Source organism: Malus sylvestris, chromosome 7 (assembly GCF_916048215.2).
Source record: "Malus sylvestris chromosome 7, drMalSylv7.2, whole genome shotgun sequence".
Classification (NCBI taxonomy): Eukaryota; Viridiplantae; Streptophyta; class Magnoliopsida; order Rosales; family Rosaceae; genus Malus; species Malus sylvestris.
In genome coordinates, this window is record NC_062266.1 from 27,177,043 (window position 1) to 27,195,840 (window position 18,798).

At 38.0% G+C, this 18,798-nt stretch overlaps 2 protein-coding genes and 1 pseudogene across 2 annotated transcripts; 1 reads left to right on the forward strand and 2 right to left on the reverse strand.

Moving 5' to 3' along the window:
- Positions 1–1,448: 1,448 nt before the first annotated feature.
- LOC126630716 (probable LRR receptor-like serine/threonine-protein kinase At3g47570) lies at positions 1,449–4,978 on the reverse strand. Its single transcript, XM_050300866.1, has 2 exons — positions 2,199–4,978; positions 1,449–2,063 (listed from the first exon to the last, which is right to left on the reverse strand). The coding sequence occupies exons 1-2, from the start codon at positions 4,972–4,974 to the stop codon at positions 1,642–1,644; spliced, it is 3,198 nt and encodes a 1,065-aa protein (XP_050156823.1). The 5' UTR covers positions 4,975–4,978; the 3' UTR covers positions 1,449–1,641.
- A 2,583-nt stretch (positions 4,979–7,561) lies between these two features.
- On the forward strand, positions 7,562–12,862 carry LOC126630242 (ATP synthase small subunit 6, mitochondrial-like). The gene is made up of 2 exons (XM_050300345.1): positions 7,562–7,682; positions 12,765–12,862. Exons 1-2 carry the CDS (start codon positions 7,562–7,564, stop codon positions 12,860–12,862), a joined length of 219 nt encoding a protein of 72 aa, XP_050156302.1.
- Positions 12,863–16,231: 3,369 nt separating this feature from the next.
- LOC126630243 (uncharacterized) lies at positions 16,232–18,797 on the reverse strand (annotated as a pseudogene).
- Position 18,798: the final 1 nt, after the last annotated feature.

Here is an 18,798-nt window from a genome sequence, read left to right on the forward strand (position 1 = left end):
ATCTGTACTCTAAATTATTTCTAATGTACCCATTATTCTTTATTAATGTACCACTTTGTTATATGTGAAATGTACTAATTTTTTTAACACTATGGATACATTCTTTTGCCATTTATTATTTCTTATTTTTATTTAGTTTTTATCCATTTATTCAATCAAAATATTTGAATTTTTTTATTGTAACCGTTTCTAATAGTATTATAATGAGGGATTTTAAATTTATAGGATTATAAATCTCATAAAATATCAAACAATTAATGTCAAAACTATAAAAATATAAATATTAATAGTAATATAATGAAGTGTACAAAGTCAAGGGACCTTGATCAAACTTTGAATACTATTAAGGTTTTAATCAAAGAATGTTAAGGATTAAGGACCGCATCCAAAATATCCCTAAAAAAATATATACTTAAAACTTATGGTACATTTGAGAACAAAAGTATCGACTTTTGGTATGTTTAGATTTCAAATGTACCGAGAAACCAAATGTACCAAAAATTCAAATGTACCATAAAACCAAATGTACCCATTGTTATGTAACCCTTTTGGTACGTATAGATTTCAAATGTAAATAGAAACTAAATGTACCAAAATTTCAAATGTACCATAAAATCAAATGTGCCCATTGTCAGGTAACCCTTTTGGTAGTTTAGATTCCAAATGTACCAAAAGACCAAATGAACAAAAAATCACAAATGTACCACAAAACCAAATGTCTCTATCAGATAACTCTTTTGGTACATTTACATTCTAAATGTACCGAGAAATACAAAAAAATCAAATCCACTACAAAACCAAATGTCTCTATCAGATAACCCTTTTGGTTCAAGGATCCTACTCTTTGATGCCTCCTGCTGCAAGAACTCCATACCAGTTACAGAAGTGAAAGGAGTCATTACATGAGTTCAAGAATCCGTATCGATTAGCGGATATGGATCCTTTAAATTTGAGTAAAGCCAATCGATCAGTTTCGTTTCTAAATGGATTTCCAGAAATGGTATATTGAAAAAGTTTCGTAACAAAGAGAAGGGTCGTCACAAAAAGGTATATAGGCCGAACGGAGCATAAGCTTGGACCATGAAGATCCATTATTCAGTAAGCAGAAGCAGGAATTCTGACGATAAAATTATGCAGACTACGAGTTGTAGGACGATGAGCAGACTTTCTTAACCATCACGGCCAAGGCGCTCTGGTTGCTGGACGATTACTGGACTTCTTAACACCATGACCAATGGGAAAAAATAAATGATGCATTAAACTTCCAAGAATGAGAACTAAATTATGTTTTTATTTATTTATTTGTATTCGAACTTCAAATCTCAGTGCTGCTTTCTTTGAAACTGTTCTTACCGTTGACAATTGACAGAGAGGAAATAGATGACATGTTCTGTTGCTGTTAACTAGGATTTGAAAACTACTCTCCAACTGGTGGTAAGAAAAGAACAGGACAAACTGCTGATGCATGTTTAAAAGAAAGAATCTGAAGGGAACAAAGATACTGCAGGTAAGAAGTCCAATTTCAGTTGAGAATTATTCTCTTTTATTCTAGTTTTATTTTACAATACAACAGTCTTTGTTTCTGCGAATTCTGAGAATGTAACTCAGTGCTCGAACAAACGCAGTTGTTTTACGTGCTGCTTAGGCCGTGATCATATGATTTCTATGAATCGAGGTTCCAGTTAGTACATCCTTTGCTAGGCATAATCCTTCTACAACATGTCCAATATCCATCCTCTCTCTCGGCAAATCTGCAGAACAAGCAACTCCTATCCTGGCCATGATAACCAAGCACTTCCTAACTCTTTGCCTTTGATCATCTTGAACCTGATTCCTACTGTTTGATGCAATACTATGAGTGCTGCTTTCTTTTATTTGAAGAAGTACCGGATCACATATTTCTTCTACAAGTTCAGGCAAAGCTGTCCGAACAAAGTTGTGCAGGTTCAGATCATCTTTGAACATCTCATCTGTAGGCCTTTTTCCAGTAAGCATCTCCAACAGCAGGATTCCGTAGCTATACACATCTCCATATGTTGAAACCTCGTTTCCCATGCCATACTCTACAGGTTTTTTTTTTCCACACAGAAACATATGGATCATACTGTTAAAAACTGAAATAAATGAAAAATTAATGTTCTTGTACATTAATGTTCTTGTACATGTCAGAAAGAGGTTGAAGCAACAATGCATCTGACCTGGCGCGATATAGCCTATGGAGCCATTTATGACATTGGCAGTGCTTCTGTGTGAAGGAAGTGAACACGAAGCATCCGGGAGGTACCTTGCTAAACCAAAATCAGCAACACGGGCAGTCATGTCGCCTTCCAAGAGAACGTTGCTGGGCTTCAAATCGCAATGAACTATTGGCATGTGAGAGTGGTTGTGCAAATAATTCAGAGCATTAGCTATGTCGATGGCAATGTTTACCCTCTGAGTAAGGTTCAAATGCCCCTGCACAATAGGTGCCCCAGGTAGCCTATGAGCTGAAAAATGTAGCCACTCTTCTAGATTTCCATTCGTCATGAATTCATAAACCAAAGCTATGAAATCATTCCCTTGAAAATCGATACTTACGCACACGGTCAGTAGTTTGACAAGATTTCGGTGCCTAATATTTTTCAAGGTTTCACATTCAACCATAAAACTATCTCTTGAACGATGAGCGCTGAGTACTTTCACTGCAACAATTCTTTCTTCCTGATCGAGAATTCCCCTGTACACAGACCCAAAGCCACCAGCACCAATCAAATTCCGAGAAGAGAACCCATTAGTTGCTTTGAGGAGATCTCCATATGAAACTTTCAAGAGTGAAACCTCCCATGATGATCCTAAAGTTAACTTCGATCTCGCTTTGCTTGATAGATAAAGAAGCACAAGGCGCAATGCTTTTTTGGCTGGATAAAGAAGGATGAAGCACAATAGTAAGATAACTCCAATACCGCTCCCACAAGCAATTGAGATAAGTACTTTTCGCCATGGAAATATATCTTGCTTATTGTTGGAGTTGCTGGAGTTGCATATGGGCAATTGTAACTCAGGTATACCTCCACAAAGCCGCCTGTTTCCCTTGATATAAAATGCACTTCTATTTGTGAAAATTCCTTCCGTTGGTACTGCACCTTCAAGATCATTATGTGATAGGTTCAAGTTGTGCAAGAAACGGAAACTCCCCAAATAGTTGGGAATTCCGCCAGACAAGTTGTTACAAGAGAGGTCCAAATTTTCAATCCCTCTTAGAGAACTCAAGGATTGAGGAATTGTTCCCTGAAACAAGTTTCCTCTAAGATACAGACTTCTCAAACCCATGCATCTCCCTAAAATTCCTGGGACTTCACCAGATAACATGTTTGCGGAAAGATCCAAGATGTCAAGTGACTCCATGTTACCTACTTCCAAGGGAATGGATCCGGTAAGTTGGTTTCTGGATAGGTCCAGACCCACAACATGTGTCAAGGATGACAAAACTTGTAGTGGAAAGGGACCGCCAAGATTATTTTGAGAAAGATGCAAGAATATCAAACGCCGGCAATTACCAAGACTCTGCGGTGTGCGTCCTTGTAAGAAATTGGAGGTGAGATTTAATGTTTCTAGTGAAGATAGATTGCCTATAGAAGGTGGGATAGTACCTGACAGCTCATTGTGATCCAAATACAAATAAACTAGTTTATCTAGTTTAGAAATTGAGCTTGGTATAGGGCCCCTCAATAGGTTTTCCCCAAAGTCTAAGTTCCCCAAGTTGACGAAATTTCCAATCTCAGGAGGAATGCTTCCGCGTATCTGATTCCTCCACATTCTCATTGCCTCGAGCTTTATTGAGAGATTGCTGACAGATTCAGGTAGCACTCCTCCAAAATTATTGGAACTGATATCCAAATACTGTAAATTGGTGCAATTAACCAGAGAAGAGAGAAAGTCCAAGTCACCTTTCTCATTATTTCCAAGATTGTTATCATCTATTTCTAACCGGAACAGATTGGACATCCTTGCCAGGCTAGGTATTCTTCCGGTAAACTTATTTTCTGAGATTCCAAATATTGCAAGGTTGGATGCATTGGAGATTGTAGTTGGTATTGATCCCGTGAATTGGTTGAAATGGAAGCGAAAATCTTCCAGGTTGGGGAATATAGTGCGGCCCAAGCCAGGAGGAAGAGTTCCATGAAGTTGGTTTTGAACCACCGAAATGATTGTAATAGAAGAGAGGTTGTATATGGATGGAGGGATGGTACCTGTCAAATCATTTGGCCCCAATGAAATAAATGTTAAACTTTTCAACTGGCCAAGTCTATTTGGAATACCTCCCTGCAGATTATTTTGTGCCGCAGATAGCACCTGAAGAGAAGAAAGATTCCCAAACGAAGATGGGATTTTCCCACTAAATCTATTCCTGTCTAATAAAAGTACCTGAAGCTTCGCCAATGAGCCAATTTCGGTTGAAAGTTGGCCACTAAGTGCGTTGCCAGATAAGGCAAGGTAACGGAGGTTAGAGCAACGTGATACGTTGAATGGAATATGACCACTGAAGGAGTTGTTTTGAAGGTGTAGTCGCTGCAACCGGAACAAACGACCAATTTCTGGAGGGATGGTGCCGCTGAAGCTATTGTTTGGGAGGTTTAACTCTCTCAAAAAGCTCAAGTTTCCAATGTGGGGGGATAGCGACCCTACCAGCCGGCTTGATTGAAGGTCAAGCACCGTGACTCTCTTGTGTCTGCGGCCGCAGGTAATACCAGGCCACTGACAGAAATGTAGGGATGCATTCCAGGAGCTCAGGGTTCCGAGCGTATCGTTTGTGATTTCAGCTTTAAAGGCAAGCAAGGACAGCCTATCCACCTCATTTCCTACTAGACGTGAGGAAGAGAAGGAGGTAAAAAGAAAGAGTTGCACGAAAATAAACCAAATAGTAAGGAGGATACCTGGGAACTCCATTGCAGCCGCAAAACAAGGATCAAGTTTTGAAGCAGAAGTGATATGCATGAACAGAAACAAAACTAAAACTTGCAGCAAATGTGGGTGTCGATGAAAAACATTGTAAGTTGACCCGAAGACGAAAGTTAAAGTTTGCAGTCCAAATCGGTTGCTCAAAGTCTTCGGAAGTTTCTTCGGAAAGTTAAAGTTAACACTGCTTAAATATGTGATATACTAACTTAAATAATCTATTTATTAATTTACTATCGTTGAAATGAAAACCAATTTGACTGGTAAATTGCCTAATAAGAATACGACTCCAGACAAAGAGTCTAATTCCTTTAAAATCAGGAGTTGAATTCTTTAGTTTGTATAGCCTCCATGTGTTTTGATTTCTCCATAATTAATTTATAGTTAACTATAATTTTTCATTAAATTATGGATTAATAAACAAATCGAGAGAAGTTAGAAATATTAACAAAAAATCCGCTACTCTATATTACGATTTTGTTGTATTTCTCTTCATTTGTAAATGAGAGAACTTAGTTTGAATCTTGTAAATGGTGAATTCGATGCCAAATTAAGTTATCCATTGTGTGGTTTAACCAAACTTCTCCTTATCTTAGTTTAAAATATATATTATTTTTTTTTTAAAAAATCCAAAGCCAAGAGGATATACAAGTCAATTTATGACTAATACTTTTACCCTCGCGGCTATTTTGGTGCCAAGCGAGGGTAAGAGTATTAGATCAACTTCAAACCTGGGCTAAAAGCCAAATTTTAACCCAAAATTTCCCCCCAAACACCACCAAACCCAAGCTAAAATATTGGGCTAAAAGGGGAATGCTAAAACTGGGCTAAATTCCCCCTATCCGTGTGGACTCGCCACAATTTGGGCCATTCTCGGCCCGCCCACTCGCGAACGCGCCCCACAGGCTTGGTTTGCATTTGCTTCCGACAGCACAGGGTCCCACTGCCAGGGCCCTGTCGGCCACTACCCCCGAGCCTAACGGCTCTTTTTCCCATCCGACGACCATCATTTAAGGACCGTTGGTTGATCCAACGGTCCAAATTCAAATTTCATTTTTAAAAAATATGTTATTTTAAAATACATTGAATCCAACGGCTGAGATCGAATGCAATCAAATCTAACGGTAAAAAAAAAGATCTAACGGCCCAAATTTAAATCCAACGGCTAAAATAATTAAAAAAAATTATTTAACTCAAAATTCACCCAAAAACTCTATAAATACCTATGTATTTGTTCAGACATCCACACAAACTCACTTTTCTCCTACAATTCTTTCAATTTATCTTTCTACCATTTCTTTCAATTTCCAAATTATTCAACATGGCAAGAGAGCATGTTAGAGATCGTAATTGGACTTGTGAGGAAGATGTTTGTTTATGCTTGGCATGGGTAATCGTTAGCGAAGATGGTGTAGTTGGCCCAAATCAAAATAAAAAGGTTTTGTGGGATAAAATCATTGCAAAGTTTCAAGAAAACTGCAACGGCGGTGGGCGGGATAGTGGTGGTGTTTATGATCGGTGGAAGACTATCAACAAAGCATGCACTTTATGGAAGGGAAGCTTGGAGAGAGCCATGGTTGGCATGCCTAGTGGAAGGAGCGCCATAGAAATTGTGCGTTTTTTTCTTGATATTTTATTTGTCATGTACATAATATTATTTTGCAACTAATTATTTTTATGTATTTTTTGCATAGGGTGACAAAGCAATGGAAATTTACAAGACAAGAGTAACACCAAAAAATCAAGTTTTTAAGTTGCAACATGCTTGGGACGTCCTCAAGGATTGTCCGAGGTGGGCAACCGATGCAGACCAACAATGGGGAAGATTATTTCAACATGAAGCCGCACCGAGAAATGAAGTTGTCGATGAAATGACCCCATCTCCTTCTTTATCAAGGCCCCCGGGAAGAGATAAGCAAAAGGAAACAAAAAGAAAAGGGAAGGCCCAAGATTCGACGAGTGGAGACTTTGCTATCAGAATTGTAAAATTGCACGAAACTTATAGCGCTTGCCAAGAAGAAGCGGCCCGAATGCGTTTGCAAATGAAGGAAATCTCGGATAGGGAGGAAAATAGGTTTGAAATTGAATTCATGATGAAGGATCTCAGCAAATATACTCCAGAGAGGAAGAAGTTCTTAAATGGTAAGTAAAAGGAAATTATGCGAAAGTCTGCCTCAAGGAGTATGTTTCAAGATGATGAATCCTCTGAACCCTATATCCCAACATTTCAACGAAGTCCATCACCAAGTGAAGATGGTGGATATGATTGTTAAGTTTATGTAGTGTATGAATTATGTTCTTTATTAATTGTCGTTTGAAGGCTTGCTTTGTGAAAAATTTAATGATTTTTCAATATTTATCGGAATTTAAATTTTTTTAGATTAAAATGTTCACAAAATTAATTTACAATAGTCTACATATTTATTATTTTTTTAAATTGATTTAAGAAAAAAATTAGCTTAAGTTCATTCTGTAATAATCCCAGACTAAAATTTTAGGCCAGAAGGGTTGGAGCAGAAAAGCTGTTTCTGGGCTAAAAGCCAAATTTTTCGGACTAAAAATTTTGGCTTTTAGCCCAAGGGTTGGAGATGGTCTTAGTCATAAATTGATTAGAGATAATCAAAAGATGCGAAAGTTCGATCCATGGCCGGTGTTCTTCAAGCGTGAGTGGAATCGGAACTGGCCGTTCTTGGTCGGTTTCGCCATCACCGGCACGCTCATCACCAAGTTCTCTCTCGATCTTACCGGTACTCCTGTTAAAACCAAGTGTTTATCGAATGAGATCTTTGTAAACTGGGAGGAGATTCTCTTTACATTTATCAAAAACAAACCGGCTATATATAAGCCTTACATAACTGAAAGATAAATATGCAACCCACGTTAAACATTAACCTAAACGTGGTATATGACTAAGTCTGAAAGAAACCAACTTCTACTAATCCCTAAATTCTAGGGCTTATTTAGCCATGCAGTTAAAACTGTTTACATGAACAATCCTAAGTTTTCGTAGTGGATAGAACCATTACTTTCAACAAACTTAATAATTTAACATCCTCCCTTAAACTGATTACTAAGCAATCAGTTTATACCTGGTTCCATACACACTCCCATAAGCTCACGCGTCTTCAGAAAGGCATCAGTCTTCAAAGGCTTGGTTAATATGTCTGCTATTTGTTCTTGAGTGTTGCAATGAACCAGCTGCACAATTTTATCCTTAGTCAGATCACGAAGAAAGTGGAAACGTACATCTATGTGTTTGCTTCGACCATGCATTACAGGATTCCTGAAGAGCTTTATTGCTGAGCCATTGTCACATAAAATCGTGTAGAATCTTGCTGAGTTTGACCTAACTCATTCATTATCCTTCTCAACCAGGTTGCCTAACAAGCACATGAAGCTGCTGCTATGAATTCGGCTTCAGTTGTTGATAACGTAACCACATGTTGCTTCTTGGAAGACCAACACACAGCTCCTGAACTTAACATGAACAAATACCCCGATGTGCTCTTTCTATCATTTAAGTCACCTGCATAATCACTATCTGAGTAGCCTCTGAGCTCAACATGTCCTCCATTTTTGTAAAGAATTCCAAGGCTGATCGTGTCTTTTAAATACCTCAAAACCCATTTTGCCGTTGCCAAATGCATTTCTGTTGGACATTCCATAAATCTGCTAATTAAGCTTACCACGAACATAGTGTCAGGCCGAGTGACTGTGAGATACATGAGGCTCCCCATGATCTATTTGTTGAAAGTGTTGTCGACCTTCTCACCAGTCACATCCTTCGTTAACTTGGTACCTGGAACAATAGGATTGTGCACTGGATTGCAGTTTTCTCTTTTAAATCTTTCCAACACTTCCTGAGCATATTTTTTTTGGCAGATAAATATTCCATCTACCTGCTGCAATACTTCAATTCCAAGGAAGTACCTCATCTTACCAAGATCGGTCATTTCAAACTCATTCATCATCGACTGCTTAAACTTAGTGAACATGCATTCATCATTGCCAGTATAAATGAGATCATCAACGTAAAGACAAACAATGAGCATTTTACCTCCATCTCCAGTTTTGATGAACAAAGTGTGTTCATAGGGACACTTCACAAACTCTTCCTTCAGGAAATAAGCTTCTATACGACTATACCAAGCACGAGGGGCTTGTTTAAGTCCATATAAAGCTTTCCTTAATTTGTAAACTTTATGCTCCTTACCTCTCTGCACATACCCAGTGGTTGTTCTACAAACACTTCTTCATTAATCTTTCCATGTAAGAAGGCACTTTTCACGTCCAATTGATAAATTGTCCATTCCCTTTGCGCAACAAGTGCAATTACAACCCGAATGGTATCTAACCTAGCCACAGGAGAAAATACTTCAACATAATCGACCCCATATTCTTGAGCATACCCTTTAGCCACAAGCCGAGCTTTGTACTTGTCCACCTCTCCATTCTCATTCAGTTTAGTCTTGTAAACCCATTTGACTCCAATCATCTTCCCACCTTGAGGTAAATCTGTCAATTCCCAAGTGTTTTTCCTCTCGATAGCTGTTATTTCGACATCCATAGCTTTCCTCCATTTAGCACTTTTCACAGCTTCATTGTAATGCATTGGATCATTGTCTGCTAAAAGAGCCAAGTGCACCATGTCTTCTTCTTCAGATAATCCCTCTCCCGTCACGTAATCTCTCATCCACACCGGCAGAGCCCTAGGCCTTCTTTCTTCTGGACTTGATAAACTTGCTTCTGAGACTTCATCTGATCCACTATTATTGCTTGTGTCATTTTCATTTCCATCGGATCCATCTTCATCTTCTCCCTGACTATTAACTTCATCAGCTTCAATTGCTTTATCTTTATCATCATCCCATTCCAAATCTGCTATGACAGCTTCATGATGAAGCTCATCCCAATCCCAACTACTATTCTCATCAAATCTCACATCACGACTGATTATGATCCTCTGTGAAATTGGATCAAATAGTCGATAGGCCTTCGATCATTCGCTAACTCCAAGCAGCACATACTTCATACTTTTATCATCTAGCTTGGTTCTCTTGTTGTCTGGAATATGTACGTATGAAATACATCCAAAAACCCTGAAATAACTTACTGACGGTATCTTACCACTCCATGCCTCATCGGGTGTTTTGTTTTTTACTGCAAATGTGGGACTCCTGTTGAGCACATGAACTGTCAAGTTTGCTGCTTCAGGGTCTTTGGCATCTTCTTCTCGGTTAATAAGCTTCGAACCATGTTCATGATGGTCTGATTCTTACGCTCAGCTACTCCATTTTGCTGCGGGGTGTAAACTCTTGTCAGTTGTCGTTGGATCCCATTCTCAACACAAAACTCAACAAACTCGTGAGATGTAAACTCCCCTCCACGATCTGTGCACAAACTTCTAATACTTGCATCAGTTTCTTTCTCCACAAGACTTTTGAAAGCTTTAAAGGTTCGAAAGGCTTCTGACTTCTCGATTAAAAAATAGATCCAAGTCTTACGACTGAAATCATCGATAAAGGTGAGTAGATACCTCTTCTTACTATTGGATGTAGGCTTTATTGGTCCACATATATCTGCATGAACGAGTTGTAGAATTTGATAAGCCCTCCAAGTACTCATTTTTGGAAAAGGATATCTCGATTGCTTGCCTACCAAGCAATTCTCGCATACTCTTGATGAGTCCTTTATATGAGGTAGTCCACTCACCATCTGCTTCTGTTGTAGAGTCTTTAAGCCACAAAAACTCAAGTGCCCATATCGGCAATGCCACAACTGAACTGGATCATCTGTGAGAACATTGAAACATGCCTGGACATTGAGTTGATACTGAGCAACAAGAATGAACATACGGTTTGCAGGCATAACGGTCTCCATGATCAGTCCTCTTTCAGGATGATAGATCTTGCACCTCCCGTGTTGAATGAGAATAGAAAGACCTTTCTCCTGAAGTTGACCAATACTTAGAAGATTATTCTTTAAAGCAGGCACATAGAAAACTCCCGTGATCACCTGAGTCATTCCATTCACTTGTAGTCGAATGTTTCCTTTTCCCAAAACATCCATACTAGTATTGTTCCCTAGTTTCACAGTTTCTCTAAAACTTCCATCAAAATCAGAAAATACCTCTCTCTTACCACATATATGATTGCTGCAACCCGAGTCGAGAAACCAAATGTCTTTTTTGATCTCCTGAGTATCCGTGTACGCCATTAGCAACATTCTTCACTAGCTTCTGCATAGTTGGCCTTTGCTTCCTTGTCTTTCTTAGGACACTCATACTGATAGTGCCCTAATTCATGACAATTATAGCACTCAATCGTTGACTTGTCGAAGTTTTGTCGACCTCTTCCTCTACCTCTTCCACGATAGCTTCCTTGACCACGTCCTCTTCCTCCAAAATTCTCTTCATAGGCCACCTTTAATGCTTGCTCCTCCACAACATGTCCAATCATCCGCTGCTCATGCATTAGCAAACTGCTTTGCAGTTCATCAATTGAGAGAATGTCTAAATCTTTGGATTCCTCAATTGAACAAACCACATAGTCATATTTAGGAGTCATCGATCTCAAGATCTTCTCAATGACTTCTACATCTATCAATTTGTCACCATTGATCATTCTCTTGTTGGCTATGGTCAGAGTCCGACCAAAAAACTCATTCATAGTTTCTCCTGTCTTCATGGGAAGCATCTCAAACTCCTTTCGAAGTGCCTGCAACTATGCTCGCTTGACTCGAGCAGTCCCTTGATACTTCTGCTTCAACGAATCCCAAATCTCCTTAGCCGTATATCCTTGTTCAAGATTGTTTCCAAAATAGCTCGATCAATTGCTTGAAACAAGTAGTTCTTAGCCTTTAGATCATTCAACTTTTGATCTTCGAGCACTTTCCGTTGCCCCTCCGAAGATTGAGCTCCTTCTGCTGCTGTAGGGATTCCATGCTCCACAAGACTCCAATATTCCTTTGAACATAGGAAGTTTTCCATAAGCATCGCCCAGTGGTCATGATACCAAATTGTCACATCTAGGCCCGGGCCCCCACCACATCCCGGATCCGCTCCACCACCGTAGCATGATATTATCTGCTTTGGGCCCCGACCACACCCTCACGATTTTGTTTATGGGAACTCACACGAGAACTTCCCAGTGGGTCACCCATCATGAGATTGCTCTCGCGCACTACTCGCTTAACTTCGGAGTTCCGATGGAACCCGAAGCCAATGAGCTCCCAAAAAGCCTCGTGCTAGGTAGGGATGAGAATATACATTTAAGGATCACTCCCCTGGGTGATGTGGAATGTCACAATCCACCCCCTTAGGGGCCCGACGTCCTCGTCGGCACACCACAGCCAGGCTTAGGCTCTGATATCAAATGTTAAAACCAAGTGTTTATCGAATGAGATCTTTGTAAACTGGGAGGAGATTACATTTATCAAAAACAAACTGGCTATATATAAGCCTTACATAACTGAAAGATAAATATGCAACTCACGTTAAACACTAACCTAAACGTGGTATATGACTAAGTCTGAAAGAAACCAACTTCTACTGATCCCTAAATTCTAGGGCTTATTTAGCCATGCAGTTAAAACTGCTTACATGAACAATCCTAAGTTTACGTAGTGGATATAACCACTACTTTCAACAAACTTAATAATCTAACAACTCCATCCCTCCCTTTCTTTATCTATATCTCTGAATATTTACGCATCTATACATATACATATACATATATATTACACACACATATATGTATTTGCATATGAATATACGTTTCAGTTAAGTAGATTTTGTTTGGATTGATTTGGAGGCTGTACAAATTTTGCAGAGGAGGACGCAAAAAATTCTGCGTTCGTGCAGAGGCATAAGAAGTACGCATCTCAAATCCCCATTATCTTGAAAATTTTCAAACCTAATTTGAGTTAATTATAATTAATGTCTCAACCAGTCATTGATCCAAAATATGACAATCCCTGCTAGTTAATTTGTAATTTGTTTTTTCACTGATATTCTCAGTTGCTTGTAATGTGGATTTTGATTGGCTGATTATAGAATTTAAATGTGGTTTTTTTATTTAACAAAGAAGAAGTGTGAATATTTAAGGGCCGTTTGATAATTATTTAGTTTTTTATTTAGAGACCGTTGGATAACCATTTGGTTCTTAGTTTGTGGTTTTGGTTTTTAGTTTTCACTTTTTAAAAAAAAAAAAACTTTAAACTGAAATCTTGTTTGGTAATTTTTTCAATTGAAAATTGAAAACCAAAAAATAAAGACTTGCCAAATTTTATTGAAAACTCAATAGAGTAGTTTTCAGTTTTTATTTATTTGAAAACTAAAAGTAGTTATAAGGCAAGATTTCAGTTTTTAGTTTGCAAAAAAGTGAAAACAAAAACTGAAAATGAAATGGTTATTAAACGACACATTTTCGATATTATCTACGTTGGGAAGGGGGTGAGCTTAAGCCTCACAGTGGGCTGGTTCAAATTCGTCTATGACGAGATTCAAACCTAAGACCTAATATTTACAAGTGAAGAAGAATATCACTAGGCCGTAGTACTAAGTCGCCATCGGCGCCTTAATTGAGGTTGACTTTCTGAACGACAACGTTTCGTCAGCATTGATATTTCGTAGTCTTGGGCAATGTATGGAAATTGAATCAAGTTTCTTAATTGTTTCAAGGAGTCATCCATGTTCGCATTAGCACAGCGGATAAATGCATTCAGGACTGCTATCATATGAATTGAACAAAACTTAAGAGTGTATTGGATCAGTATTTTTCCTTATGTGGGCGTGCGATTAGTGAATTTGGTAGAGTTAGACAATCAGTAGTGCTTGAGTTGTATATCTGATTTGCCCTTTTAGTTGGTCAATCAGTTCGTAGTTGTTAATATTTGTCTTAGTTCTCGTAGATAGATCTATAGATTTCATGATAACAGAGTTTGAATAAGGTTAGCTACCCGTTTTCTCCCACACTATTGTCTTTGTTGTGTGCTCGATAGTGAGTTGATAAGATAATGTGTCGTAGTAGATAGTTGCGTTGAAGGCTAATGTATTTGATGTCAAGTTTTGGTTTTATTTGCTTTTGAACTACAAGTATCGAGCGTGTTTCTTCTGCAAGCTAACAATGCGAGATGACCCTCGTCATGTTGATTGCATTGAAGCCGCAGTGATCTTTGATGTCTTTCAAGAATCACACGTATTTTGTTAAAACGTTACTATTTCATTTGTTACGGCCTTCAAACAGTATATTTCTGGTCAATCAACTGCAATGAAGTGAGTAGCTTAAGGTTGCATGCTATATGTAGTTTGGTCCGAAATGAATGAATCGGCTAAAGCCTCCTACGCCATATGCTGCAGAATATGTATTACCTGTTAACTCATCGTTTGTATGAATTGGGCTGAGATCCTTATGTTCATGATTATGTTCTACCAGCTGAGTCCATCGAAGCAAGATTCCATATGTGCTATAGTTTTTGCATTCCGTCAATACTTATTTGTTATTAAGTTTCTTAAAGACGCTAGGCGCTAGTCGGGCGGTGGGCTGAGGTCTAGCACCTAGGCGGCTAGGCGGGGTCTAAGCGGGAGCCTAGGTGGACTAGGTAGATTTAATTAAATTTATTATATTTCGTGTAAATAAGGGTATGTTTATGTTTAAAATATATATGATTTCATCATAAACTACAAAATAGAATGACATATCTATTATGAGCTATTGGAACATAATGAAAATGTGGGAACAAGCATATAATGTGTGTTCATTTAAGTATTCAACAAGTTTCTTACAATTGAAAAACCTTCAAACAAGAGCAACCAAGGCATTTCTCTCTATCGCAAAAAAAATTAAAAAAAGTGCAACAAGAGCAACCAAGGCATTTCTCTCTATCGCAAAAACCTTCAAACACACCTCTGAACCGTCTCGACCAGGCCATGCCTATTTAGGGAATCGGCTGTTAGTCACCCCGTCCCTTATGCTTGTCGTCAAATATGAATTAAGGAGATCTGATTTTTTTTAGATCCGGATCGGATCTGCTTATTTCATATTTAGATCCACATGCATATGTGTTCCAAATTTCTTCAATTTCATCCTGTCTCATATCTGGATCAGATCCGGTGGCATGAATTTTTCTGGTTTTGTTATTTCTACTCTTGTTTTATCGATTTTGATTAACTAATTCTAGCAATTAGTATATGGTTTTCTTATGTATTGTTTTCCCTGTTAAATTGATTTTTTTCAATTTTGTGTTGGTATGATTTATTTTATTCAATTTGCTCTTGTTTTTTCATTTTCATTTTTCAATTTCTTTTTGTATTCATAGATTTTATGATTTTTTTTGGTCTTGGTTTAAAAAAATTGGAAGTACAGATACTAATTGCTGAATTGAATCGTATTATTATTCGATTACAACCACCGTAGTCACGTCTTCAAACCGGAGCCTTCTTTGCACATGTCCAAACCACCATAACCGATTTTCTCTCATCTTTCCTTCAATTTCGGCTACTCCTACTTTACCTCGGATATCCTTATTTCTAATATTATCCTTTCTCGTGTGCCCACATATCCAACGAAGTATCCTCATCTTATGTGGAACAAGTCTGAATTAAGATTTGAAACCAGCAAGATGTACTGATTCATTCTTCTCCTGTTTATGTGGTGGGATATGCACATCTAGTTTGTGGAAAGAAAACACAGCCAAATGAATGGTAAAAAACATTCTGAGGCCATGCATTGTTCATTTACAGCCACATGCAATTCAAAATTTGGTTTTACGGCCCGCAGTGGAGTTATCCTCTCTGACTTTCGTCATGTTCATCATAAGTTGTATATTGCTGCTTGCTTATTAACCAAACTTTGATGAAAACCAGGTACTTTGAATTTGTTTTATTTGGGTGGGCAATTCATTAAAATTTAAGTTTTCAAATCTTTGCATAAAGCTACCCTCAAGGAAGAGTTTAACATTGATTTGCGTGTTATGGGAGTTTAACATCGATGTGCAACTTCTTTTACATTTGGAACAATTAATTAATGCATTCTGAAAATTCACTCATCATCTTTTGAGGCGCTCCTTAATTCGAAAATTGAAAATAATTTTTGGGTATAGCGAGAGTAATATGATATCAAAGAGAGATAAATGGAAAGTCTCTTTGAATCACTCCAACAACAAATTCACCAACCTCATAAATAGTAAAATGGTCAACTTCCATATACTTAACAAAAAAGTAATTGCACGTCAAACAAGACCTGTAATTTGAGATGACACTTACATGCGTCCAACATCAAGTTCCCCATTCATTTCCTCAAGTGTCATATTGTTTTAACTCATCCATCCCTCGCAAGTTCCTCAAATATGCCTCCCAAGTCCAGAAATTCTTCTTTCTTGTCCTTTCTCATTTCTTTTCTCCATTTCTCACATTGTTGGGGCTCAACGCACGGGCAATCTGTAGTCCAGTGCTCACCCAATACCATACAATAGGTACACAACTTGAGAGTAGCACGTCCTGTCCAGCCCCGGCGACCAGGGTGGCCCCCCGGCTGAGCACAACAATCACAAACTATTCCATACCTACCGTCAACAAGAGTTACCTCCAGAGGGTTTGGGATATGTATCATGTAAGGGCAACCAGCACTCGTGTGGTCTTTCTCCTTCCCACAAACTCCACAATGACCTATCTAAGTTTTGCTGCTGCTAATTCTGCTTCCAAGTCCTTGTGCCCGCTGCTAATTCTGCTTCCAAGTCCTTGTGCCCTTTCTTCTTTCCTGCCATTATTAAATACCAAAAACAAAAAGAATAAAAATCACATCAAGGCCCATATTGTTCCCAACACACAAGATAAGGCACAACAACATGACAGTAAGCTTAGCATAGCCATGCCGCCTGCTTAATATATTATAGGGTTGGGGAGATTTTATAACAAAGTTATCAATCATTTAATAATAGTTTATGGCTTGTTTGGATGTACTTTTAAAATGGCTGAAAGCGCTTTCAGAGAAAATGTTTTTGGGTTTCAAAAGCACTTAAAGTGCTTTTTGTAAGAAGCATCGATTATGTGCTTCTTTCAGGAAGCATGTAAGTGTTTTTTTCATAATTTACTTGCATTTTTATTGAGAATTGGTTCCAAAAATATTTTCACCAAAAGCGCTTTTAATCATTTTAAAAGCACATTCAAACGAGCTCCTAATTTTTGTTACGACAACAAATAGTTACAACTGTGATACATACTCCTGGGTGGGGGTGCATTTTATCTGGTAGCAACGGAATTGAACTTCAAGGATAGTACGCAGATGGATATTTTATCTACATAAACTCCCTAAAAGAATCCAAATAAGTGCATAATAAACCCTAAAAATAAAAGAAAACTTATGATTACGAGCAGGGTCGGCCCTGAGAATTTAGGGGCCCTAGACGAGCCTTTGAAGTGGGGTCCTAAAATTCTTTGATCTCCGGTTCTTTGTATATTGATTTGTATAAAAAAGAATTTGCTAAATACATAAAAAGTTCTAATTTTACATCAAATATTATTAAAAATTAATATCAAATTAAGATAAATATACAAACATTATTTAAACATTACACGATTCACGTTTTTAGACACAAATGTACCAAATGTTTGCTGTTGATGCATAAAACCGGATGGGTCTTGAAATAACGTAAATTCGACCGTGAATCTGCAAGAAAGTAAAGAACACAAGATGTATCGTGGTTCACCCCAATGTTTGGGCTACATCCACACTGATGTTGATTGTATTTCTTTGTATGAATGTATGGATTACAAGTGTGAGGGGGAGTCCCCTAGAGAAAGAGGGAGTTTGAGAGAGTTTCTCTGTTTGTGATAGGGTTGATATGAATATGAGAGCCTCTGTTTGGGGATGTGAGGCCTGAGGATTATGAGGGTGAGGAGTTCATTTTATAGACTAAGGGCTCATCCCTTTTACATAAATCATGGGCTCAATGTTTGGAAGCCCAAGTAACGAGGCCCAATATAATATGGTACCAACATTTGCAGTCAAGAGTTTAAGATTGAGAGTGAAGAATAATAAAATTTGATGATCAAGAGAGTAAATAACAATAAAACTTGATCGACGAGTATAATAAATTCAATGCCAATTGTTTCTCTTGTGTTTTTTTTTTCTTCTAAAATCAACATCACACTAACAAATTGAATATTAAAATAATCCATTGAATAAAAAGTTATTGAAAAGAAAAATATATAATTCAAAGTTTTGATTACCTTAAAGTACAATCTTTAAGACCATATGATAGTTGGTTTAAACATTCAATAGAAATGGAGAGAATGAGAAGTTGGTTTAAACATTCGATAGAAATAAAGAGAATGAGAAGTTGAGAGAAAAAAGATTGCAAAGAGACTTGAGTTTTATAACTTTATATGCATTTGGATAGATGGATTGAGAGTTGGACAGATGGATTGGCAGTAAATTTGAAACATAAGAAAAATTAAGAAAAATCTCTAGTGACTAAAAGGCAGCTTCGTGTTTTGAACTCAACACCCCAAAGGAAAATGAAGCCAACATTTCCACTGCACTAACAAATGAATTATGATATTTTTTTTTACTTTTTTTGTATTTATATGTTAATTACAAGATATAAATTTTTTTTGGGGCCTTTCCAAAGTGGGGGCCCTAGGCGGGTGCCTACTTGGGCTACCCTTAGGGTCGGCCCTGATTACGAGTCCCTCTATTCTGCCTCTGAACCGATTCTGACTTGGCTTTGGCATGGGCTTCTACTTCTCCGACGATTGCGCGACGGAATATGGCAACACATTCCTGTACACGGTCGACCACGAGAGTGAATCTCAAAGTCCGGCGGATCATGGCTCTCTACGAGTGAGAGAGACCCTGAAACCTT

Coding starts and splice junctions, on each gene's coding strand:
- LOC126630716 (XM_050300866.1), bottom strand. CDS start 4,974: ATGCATATCACTTCTGCTTCAAAACTTGATCCTTGTTTTGCGGCTGCA. Junction 2,064..2,198: donor CATAGGCTATATCGCGCCAG/GTCAGATGCATT, acceptor AAAAACCTGTAG/AGTATGGCATGGGAAACGAG.
- LOC126630242 (XM_050300345.1), top strand. CDS start 7,562: ATGCGAAAGTTCGATCCATGGCCGGTGTTCTTCAAGCGTGAGTGGAAT. Junction 7,683..12,764: donor GTTCTCTCTCGATCTTACCG/GTACTCCTGTTA, acceptor CAAATTTTGCAG/AGGAGGACGCAAAAAATTCT.